General features: G+C 39.1%; 1 protein-coding gene across 1 annotated transcript in view; it reads left to right on the forward strand.

The window, feature by feature from the left end:
- The window catches only part of cdh17 (cadherin 17, LI cadherin (liver-intestine)), a 21,575-nt gene that overhangs the window by 2,258 nt on the left and 9,233 nt on the right, over positions 1-10,084 (forward strand). Inside the window, exons 4-10 of the mRNA XM_037676303.1 lie at positions 3,636-3,773; positions 3,887-4,022; positions 5,772-5,930; positions 6,215-6,367; positions 8,275-8,480; positions 8,582-8,713; positions 8,801-8,951. Of these exons, the coding sequence (XP_037532231.1) occupies positions 3,636-3,773; positions 3,887-4,022; positions 5,772-5,930; positions 6,215-6,367; positions 8,275-8,480; positions 8,582-8,713; positions 8,801-8,951 (1,075 nt within the window). The remainder of the gene's footprint in view (positions 1-3,635; positions 3,774-3,886; positions 4,023-5,771; positions 5,931-6,214; positions 6,368-8,274; positions 8,481-8,581; positions 8,714-8,800; positions 8,952-10,084) is intronic.

Consider the following 10,084-nt stretch of genomic DNA (forward strand, 5'->3'; position numbering starts at 1 on the left):
GATAGATAGATAGATAGATAGATAGATAGATAGATAGATAGATAGATGATTGATTGATTGATTGATTATTAATCCACTTTATTAATCCCAGGGGGGACATTTGAGGCATTCAGTAGCATTTTCTAATTGTACCCACAAATGTATTTGTGGGCTGAGCAGCAGAGTTGATGATGTGGGTTATGACCATGCAAAACTTGCCAAATCTTCTCTGCCAAACAGCTTGTTCTGCTGTTGACTCTTGTTTATTGTTGTTTATTGGATTGGATGATTGAAGTCTGAAGAAGGCATACTGGAAATTTATTTATATTGTTTTATTTAAGAAAAAGTTTCCTCAGTAGCATGTGGAAGGACCATACACAGCCACGTAAGCCTGGCACTTGCTCCTCACACTGTTCACCAGATTGGTCACACCCTGCTGTGGGATGGCATCACATTCTTCAACCAGTATTTGTCCAGCACAGTCAACCAGTGTGGTTGTGTTGGTGTCTCTAGAATGAACAGACCATCGGACTGATCCCTCTGGTGTTCAATGGGGTTGAAGTCACTACTGGAAGCAGACCTTTCCATCCTCTCCACTACAGATTCTGGAGGTTGTCTCTGATAAACCCAGCTTTGTGGGGGCAAGCCCTGCCATCTCTGAGGAGGATATCTGAAATTGGATTACCACTGGTATCAGGTGCCTGATACCAGAAGCTCAAAATAAAAGTCAATAGCAACATAGGCTAACATAGAAGATTTGGCTATTTTTTAACAAGTGCAACTCGACTTTGCTGCTGGACCCACAAATGCATTTTCCTAACAAATGTGGCACATAAACAGTTTCAAGGATAATAAAAAAAAAAGCCAAACAAGAAGCATTGTTGCAACTACAACATCAAATACAAATTTTCTTATTTCTTGTTCTGTTTATTTTACCGTATGCTCATTTTAACTTGTAAAAAATAAATTACATTTAATTTGGAGCAGGGGCAATAGTTATCTGAAATAATTGAAATGGTCACAAAAACAGTTGTATTTTACATGACCTGATCTTTTAAAAGTAATGATGAAGATAGGTTTAATAGACTTTGAGCAAGTAATTTAGCAATATACATAAAAGGTATTATAAACTACAAAAATGTCTTTTTTTTCTTCTTTGCAATACACTGAAAGACACCAAATTTAAAAAAAATTCTGCGAACAGAAGAGACAAAGCTAATAAACCACCCAGAATAGGTAATTTTTTTTAGTTCATTATGCAGCACTGCTTACGTAAAACAGACCAGATTTTGTTACGTAAATTACTACATGTGCTGAGGGACACGAATAAAAAAAAAACATTTTAACCTAAAATTAGTTTGTCAGTGCTTTAAAAATAGACTACACAATACAGTTCACATTTAGCAAATTTTAGAAACACTCCTGTTTTCTTTGGACTCAAGTTAATTGAAAACTCCTGTGATGTGGAAAACTCATAGGTTTATTGTTACTGCTTTGTAGGGTTCGAAACCAAAACTCATGCCACTTATTGTCAGGGTACCCTAATGACACATTGCCCCACCCCAAGAAAAAAACAATCAAAAATCTGAATGCAATCTCTGTCCTGAAAACGACATTTATCATAAAGGAAAATGCAGTGTACATTTTCTCAATGAGAATACAGCTTAAAAAATAAACATTTCAAGAATTTGTGAACACAAAGCATTTTAATTTTCACATTTTCTCCTCTGTGAATTACCACTTTGTCATGTTGGAGGAGTTTTTGTGCCTGAATGATCCTAGGGGGCAGGTACCCCTGGAGGGGTCTCTCAAGGCAGACTGATCTTAGGTGACAGACCCGACAAAGAGCAATTTAGAATACTCGTATGGACAGAGATGAACAAGGAACTCAATGTCCCTCGCTCAGATGTGGGTTACCATGCTGGACCTAGGCCTGGGGGGAGGGACTCACCGTAAAGCACCTGGTGACTGGGCCTTCACCTCTAGCTCCTGTTTGAGGTCAGCTCAAATGGGTTACACAGGTTTGCCTTCCTGTGTGCACAACACATGCAGGAAGGGCCATATGTGTCGGGTGTTTGGTTCCATGGGTGGTAGCTGAAGGTGGGGCCTTAGTACTCTAACCCTGGCATACCAAAGCTGGCTTGTGGATATGGAATGTCACCTTTCTGTTAGTGAAGGAGCCTGATCTTGTGTGTGATGTTGAGAAGTACCTACTGTTGGAGTTTTGCCCGGTAGATGAGAATGTAGCTTTTCTAAACCTTAGGGTGGGGGTGGGGTGGGGGGGACAGGCTCTGATGTTGGTGCCTATGTGCCAAACAGCAATTCAGAGTACCCAGCCTTCTTGGAGTACTATGCAGGCGCTCCATTGTGCTCCAGCTGAGGAATCTTCTATTTTGCTGGAGGACTTCAATGCTGGGTGAACATTGCACGTAAATGGGTAACGGCAGTGTAACCTAAGGGCTGTGATTTGGAGAACTGTTGAACCCGAACTGTGTTCTGTTGTTGGACTTCTGTACTAGTCACGGTTTGTCCATCACAAGCACCCTATTTAAACATAAGGGTGTCCATATGTGCACATGGCATAAGACACACTAGGTCACAGATAGATGTTAGACTTTTTAATTGTGTCATTTAATCCATATGTTTTGGACACTCAGGTGAAGAATGGAACTGAGCTGTCAACTGATCACCACCCGGTGGTGAGTTGGGTCAGATGGCAGGGGACAATGCCGAACAGACACGGTAGACCCAAATGTGTAGTGTTTGCTGGGAATACCTGGCAGAAGAACCTGTCAGAAGGATTTTCAACTCACACTTCTGAGAGAGCTTCGGCCACATCCCAGCTGAGGCAGGGACAGTGAATCAGTGGGTCATGCCTCCGTTATCAAGGCAACTACCTCGAGCTGTGGCTGCAAGGTTGTTAGTACCTCTCGCAATGGTCATACTCAAACTCAGTGGTGGATACTCTGGGTGAGGGAGCCCATCAAAATGAAGAAGTAGTCCTGTTGGCAGGTATTACCGGTACTTTGGAGGCAGCTGAGGGGTACTGGACAGTCAAATAGACTGCGATCTTGGCTGTTGCTAAAGCTAAGGCTCGGATGTGGGAGGAGTTTGGTGAGGCCTTGATAAAGACTCAGCTCCAAGAGGATTTTGCCAATCCTATAGGAAGATGAGGCGGGGAAAGCAACACTTTACCAGCACTGTGTATAGTTAAGATGGGTTGCTGTTGATCTCTATACAAGTGAATAAATGGTATAAATGATATAAATGGTGAAAGAGTTTGATTTGCATTGCTGGCAGCAAGCCGGACCCCTTCAGGGTGGGAGTTGGACTCTGACAGGGCTGCCCATGGTCTATGATTCGGTTCATAACTTTTATGGACAATAAGCGCATGCACATCTAGCAGTACTGATGTGTAGTGTTATGATAATCACTTTCTCTGGACTAAAGCAAATATTAAAAATGTGCTATGCAATTTAATAAAGTGCTCAGTATGGACTTTCTTAACTTTTGGGGCTGCAGCTCTTGTTCTGATTCAGTCGTTCCAACTGCTTCTTCGTTTGAGTACTGGAGACAAACATGAAGCATGATGAGACACGGGTGATTTTTGCGAAAACATTGACATTTCTGACACTTTTTTCTGTCCTTTGTTGTAGTTTCAGGTGACACATGCAGATGTGAATGATTTCAGGCTGAGCGGAGAAGGCAAGGACAGCATTAAAATCTCAAAGGATGGGTGGCTTTACCTGCAGAAACCTCTGGACTGGTCACAGGACGACCATTACATCTTCAATGTAACGCAAGCTCTCATCTTCATGAACAGACATACATTTTTCTCATGATTTGTGCTAAAAATGTGACACATCATGATGTGCTTTTGTCTTTATTTGTGCTTCACTTTGTCCAGGTGGAGGCATTGGCAGATGGTGTGGTTGTAGATGGGCCCATAGTTGTGAGCATAAATGTTTTGGATGTGAACAACAACGCTCCGTTCTTCAACCAGAGCAGATACTTGACTACGGTTAGAGAGAAGAGTTTGTCAGGTAATCATCTCAAAGTGCTCATAAATAATGAGGAAGGAGAAATAAATGTGCATAAAAATAGTACTGCAAATAAAATTATGTCTCACATTCTTCATCAGAGGCAACAGCCCATTTGTTAGCATAATATCTCATGAGCCAGAGGATGGGTTTGAATGAAACGTTCAGAAAGTAATCACTGGATGTACGTTTTCAACTGATTAACCTTCGGAGTTAAGCTAAATAAAGATGGCTACCACAGCTAATTGACCTTAGCATTGACATAAGTAGCTATACCACAGTCAATTTTATAGATATAGTGCAAAAAATTGGTGTGGCAAATATTTTAAAGCAAAAAAAGTTTTGATTATTTTTTAAAATATATTTTTTAATATTGATATTGGTTTAGTTTTTTTTTCATTTATTGTCATCTTCAGAAACAAAACTAATAAATTATTTTATAATGATATTTAAAAAAAACAACACAAGTTAATATGAACAAATTTTTAATTGGGCTTAATAATAATGTCGAGAACACAAAGATAGACCCAACAAGGTGAAGTGAGAAGCTGAAACTTACGGTGACAAAAGTCAACTTTGGACCCTGGTCTGCTTTATGTATAGATGCTGTGTTTGGGATTAATATGCAGAAAGTATTAAATCTCTTTTCATTGTCATGCTGATGACATCCAAATATGTTTCCCTTTTAAATTGGACTTATGTGTCCCTCTGTTTATTGTCTGTAAAACATTAAAGATTAATTTATTCAGATTAGCCTAATCCTGAAAGAAAACAAGACTAAATTGTTGTATTTGGGAATCATGCTCCTCCTCTCAGTGAGTTAACTGATATCCTTGGTCCTCTTTTGGAGAGTTTTTAGGCTGTTCTTATATTTGAGAAGCACGTGCTCACAGTTGTCAAAAACATTTTTGATAATTTATGCCAAATTGCCAAAGTAAAATCTTACATTCCTGTGGAAGAACTCAAAACATTTGTCCATGTCTTCATCCCCACTACTGCAGCTCTTTATATGTTGGCCTTGAACAATCTCTCCATCGTTAGTCCAGAACACTCATGCTCATCTTTTAACAAGAACTAGAAGGCATGACCAACAAAGTCCATGCTCAATAATCCAGGTATACAATCCATCAATTTTCAGTCAGGTCATCTGGACAATTTCTTTTTTTTTTTTTTTTTACCACACTCCAGTTTTAGCAGATTTGCACTGTTTTTTGTGTTGGCTTTTAAATGGCTTTACACCCAATTATTAAACTGACCATTTTGACTATTATAACCCAAAAGAGCACCAAGATCCTCCAGATGTTTTTAGTACAGGCAAGAGCTAAATGAAAGCGCAGAGGGGATTGGGCTCCCAGACTCTGGAACGACCAGTCCCTGATTATTTTACTGACTCTTAAATCCTGCGTGAAAACGCACTTTTTTACTTTGGTTTTTAAATCAAGTTTAGTTTGAGTTTCAGATTTTTCTTGTTTTCGTTTGATTTTCGCCTGTTTTATTATACCTGTTGGTTTTTATGTATGATTTTTTTCAAATGTATTTTTATTGATGGTTCTTTCCGATTGCTCTTAATCCTCTTGTGAAACACTTTAATCAACACTGTCATTTTTAAATGTGCTACATAAATAAATTTGGCTTTGCCATGTAAAAACCTCAGATCCAAGCAGTATAACATCCTGTTTTAAACAACCGAGGACAACTTCTCTCTGTGTGATAAAACTGTAACGCTGGTTCTGTTTTTGGTGTGTGCTCCAGGTGTGGCCTTTACTCGAGTGTTTGCGTCAGACCGCGACGATCCAGACACCCCCAACGCTCGTCTGAGCTACAGCCTGGTCAGCCAGATCCCCAACAACCACAACATCCTGTTGTTTCAGATCGACCCAGACACCGGAGAGATCTCCACCACTGAAGAAGGTAACACACACTCATCTTCACTCAAATGAAAGCAGAGACAGGGATGGGCTGAGTTTAGATGGCATCTGTGGAAAATTCTGTAATCTGTCCATCTCTGCCTGTAATCCATCAGAATAGCTTGAATGTAAATCCAGATTACACAGATCATCTTGTGTGCTCGAGATTAACTCTGATTGGAGGCAGATTGCCTGAACATATCTGATGCATATTTAGTGTGTGAAGTTATGAACAAGCTGTGGATCAGTGATATTTAATAAAACGTGGTTTGCTGCGTGTTTTAACAGGAGAAGAGCTGTTGAAGGCCAGAGAAGGAATCCAGTACAGCAGAGGAGAAGATCGGAGCATCGACGCTCTGAAAGAGAAGTTTGACGAGTTCTGTTCAGTGCAAAAGATCCCTTATGAAGAAAACCCCTTCTTCACCTGCGTGAAGAGAGCAGGTTGGTTTCCAGAGTCCAGAGTGTAGCTGAAACTTTTGATTTTGAGATTGATATATGATCATATGCACCGAAACAGTTATCATTTAAAACAATAAATCATCAACTGCAGACGTCTGTGCATGTGTGAACTGCACAAATATGTATTTTTTCTTTTGCTAAATCTTATAAAGAACTTTTGTGTTTACTAATTGGTTATTTCTGTCTATTCATTATTAATTATTTGGCATTTCTGGACCACAGTTTGACCTCCACTGTTGCTTTTATCTTTAGGTTTTGCTTGTATTTATAATGAAACACTAAAGAAACTACCACCTGAAAGCGCTTTCTAATCCCCAGTTTTGTCTGTTTTGATGTTTATTATGGATGTGAAGCAGCTGTTCAGAGGATCCAATGGGTGATGATTAAATCAAGTTATAGCCTTTAAACGTTAATTAGGTTGTTTTTTTCAAACTCGAATCTCTTCCAAATGTTTGAATGTGGTTCCTTTGATTTTTGCACCCTAAAATAGTGCAAAAACCCAAATATTAAACAAGATATTTTGCCCATTTTTCACAAATTGAAAGTATTTTCTTAGGTTTTATTAAAATGTTTTGGCCAAGATACAACAGGACCACAGCACCAAAGCTCTTATTTAACTGTTAAGCCATTTGAGCTCTTTTCTTAGAAGCTGATTTTATGGTGTGGTGAGACACCTGATTTGACTCCATCCTTCTCTTTCAAAGGACATGTGAGTTTTAAAATGTTTGTATGCACACAAATGATCTCTGCTCCAACCCTTAAAGAAAGCTGTAAGGTCAAGCTTCATAACTGAACTTGACCTTTCACTCAGTGGCTTGTTTCCCTGATACTTGGTTTTGTTTGTGCACTGGCCATGGCAGATGGTACTGATCCACCTTTTAGGCACAAGCTCAACCAAACCCCACACACTTTTTAGAAACAGAGCCTCTGAGACAGTCCTGAACTTAAGAGTTTCCTCTTGGAGAGACATTAGAATCACTGAGACAATAACAAAAGAAATAGATAGAAGCTGGGAGTTAAAGCCACAAAGGACGAGCAGTCTCGCTCCTTCATGTAAATGAGCAAAACAAATATGTCACTAAAAAGAAAAAAGTCACTTCATATAATTTTAGTATTTAGTATATTATATATTGAATAAACATATTATTTATACTATAATTTAGTAAATGGCCTGTACTTATATAGCACCTTTCTATCTTATGAAGGTACTCAAAACTAGTATAACGTCCTGACTGCACAGTTTCTGACTCCAAAAATACGACATGGCGGCACACACAAGTGTGACTATTTTGACTTCCCTTGTGAACAATGAAAGGATGCAGAGATGCTTTGTCCATCTTTATTCATTTCAATGAACAGAAGCACATTTTTAAACCTTAAATGCTCGTTTAAGTCAGAAGTTGCAATAGGAAATGTAATTGCTGGATTAGCCAACCAAAATAATTTCAGTAAATACAATATTTGTTAAAAAAATTGTATTTAAGTGCATAATTGATCTATTTTGCTTCTGTAGTAATGGGGAATAAACACATCTCTTTTATAGTGCAAATAATGCCCCCTTTTATTGATGTTGCAAGAAAAAGCAGATAAATAATAAAAATATTTTTTAAATAAAGTCAGCGGGGTGACCTGTGGTACATGTGCATACATTTCAGTCATCTCCGTTTAGGGATTTGTGCTCAAACACAGATGACGCTGAACGATGTAAAGGTAGTAAACAGTGACTGTAATAAGGACTCTGCTGTCAACGATTAGTGCTGGGATTTATTGATGGGGTGAGTTCATCCAGGGACAGAAGGAAAGTTCACATGGCACAAACTGTTCCCTCGTTGTTTACCAGCTGAGATAATTTATTGTACTGATTCTCTGGTTTTCTCCTGTGATGTCAGAGATGAGGAGGCGTAATGTGAACCCCCTGGAGGATCCGGACTACACCCTGATTGTACGTGTGCAGGACCTGGAAGGAGCTTCAGAGCATGCACTGAGTGGAACCACCAGAGTGCACATTGTTGTGCAGCAGAACCTATGGACCAATCCCGGGCCAATTACTATTAAAGAGAACTGGAAGGGACATTACCCCCAAGTTATTGCAAAGGTAACCAAACCACACAATTCTTACAAAGCTCATACATTATACCTACTCTGCACTCGGTAATTGATGCTCTTGGATCATTGCTCTTCTGTCTCTGCATCCAGGTCCGGTCTAACGATCCCGATGCCATCTACTCATTAGTGCAGAAAGAACGAGAACTGAAATTCCCCTTCCAGATTACAGAGGATGGAGAAATACTCGTGACACAGGAGCTGGACAGAGAGGAGAAAGAAACGGTAAACCAGACATCAGTGACATGTGAACCAAATCTTACAGAACTTGTGCAGAAATGAGCATTAAATCACTCTGCTTCTTTTTTTCAGTACATTCTGGTTGTGTTTGCCAGAGATAACTACGGCAACGAGGTGGATCCACCCATGGAGATTGTGGTCCAGGTGGATGACCTGAATGACAACAAACCAGTGTGTGAGCAAGAAGAAAGTGTCTTTGAGGTGCAGGAGGATGAACCTCCAGGTAAGATATGAGTCTGGGTGTGATCATCACATAATCCTTTCAGATCAAAACGTGTGGCGCACATGTTAAGGTTTTCTTTTATCTCAACTCAGGGATGACAAGATTCTTCAATAAGTGGGAAATTGTGAATTTTGTCCTGCTTTTGGTTTAGGTTTGAAAAGTGCAGCTTTTATTGAATAATATGATCAATTGAATAGACATTTGAAACAAAAATAATCAAGACGCCTGACTTTTCTGCTAAAATATTGATGGTGTGAGCAGTCAGCCTCCAATGGGAGATTGGAGATGGGGGTTCGATTCCAACAGCAGTCTCATGTTGAAATGTCCTTGGGCAAGACACTGAACCCCTCATTGCCTCCGATGTGTGTCCCATCGGTGTATGAATAAAAAAATAAAAAAAAATTCCCTTTATTTAACCAAGCATAAACACTAAGAACAAATTCCTATTTACAGTGCTGGCCTGGCAAACACCAACAGGTACTTGTAGGGTCAAGGGAAGGGAAACAATACAGTTAAAATGTGATCTAAAAGCACTGATTAGACTCTTTAGGATAATTTGTTTAATTAGCTTTGTATAGATCTAGTAGAGTGCTGTATGAATGGGTAAATGAGAGAACAGATTGTGTTGTGAAGTGATTTAAGTATCTTGATTAGATAGTAAAGCGCTATATAAGTACAGTCCATTTACCATTTAATAATAGTCTGGGCCATTGGGTCTCAAACCTTTCAGCTTATGATCCATAAATGATCATTGTAGACACTTGCTGTCCCAGTTTGTGCCAGTTGAAGTGCAGTATATTTGAATTGCTAAAAAGTCCAATAAATGAGGGAAGAATAAAGACTCAAACTGCCTCAATAACCACTGGAATGTTTTTGTCCATTCATGGCTTTTCTTGTAACAGTTGAGGCAAACAACTGAATTAGAAATTATTTTGAAATTTAATTTAATTTCTGTAAATCATCTCTCAAGACCCTACACTTGATGTTTTACGTCCCACCGTGGGCTCCTGACCCCAACTTTGAGAACCACTGGTGAATGTCACAGAAATATTGATTATTGTTTTTTTCTCGGTTTCTAATTTGTATGTTAGTTAGTTAGTTAGTTAGTTAGTTAGTTAGTTAGTTAGTTAGTT

The sequence above is a fragment of the Nematolebias whitei genome, chromosome 5 (genome assembly GCF_014905685.2).
Source record: "Nematolebias whitei isolate Nwh7 chromosome 5, NemWhi1, whole genome shotgun sequence".
In the NCBI taxonomy this organism is placed as follows: domain Eukaryota; kingdom Metazoa; phylum Chordata; class Actinopteri; order Cyprinodontiformes; family Rivulidae; genus Nematolebias; species Nematolebias whitei.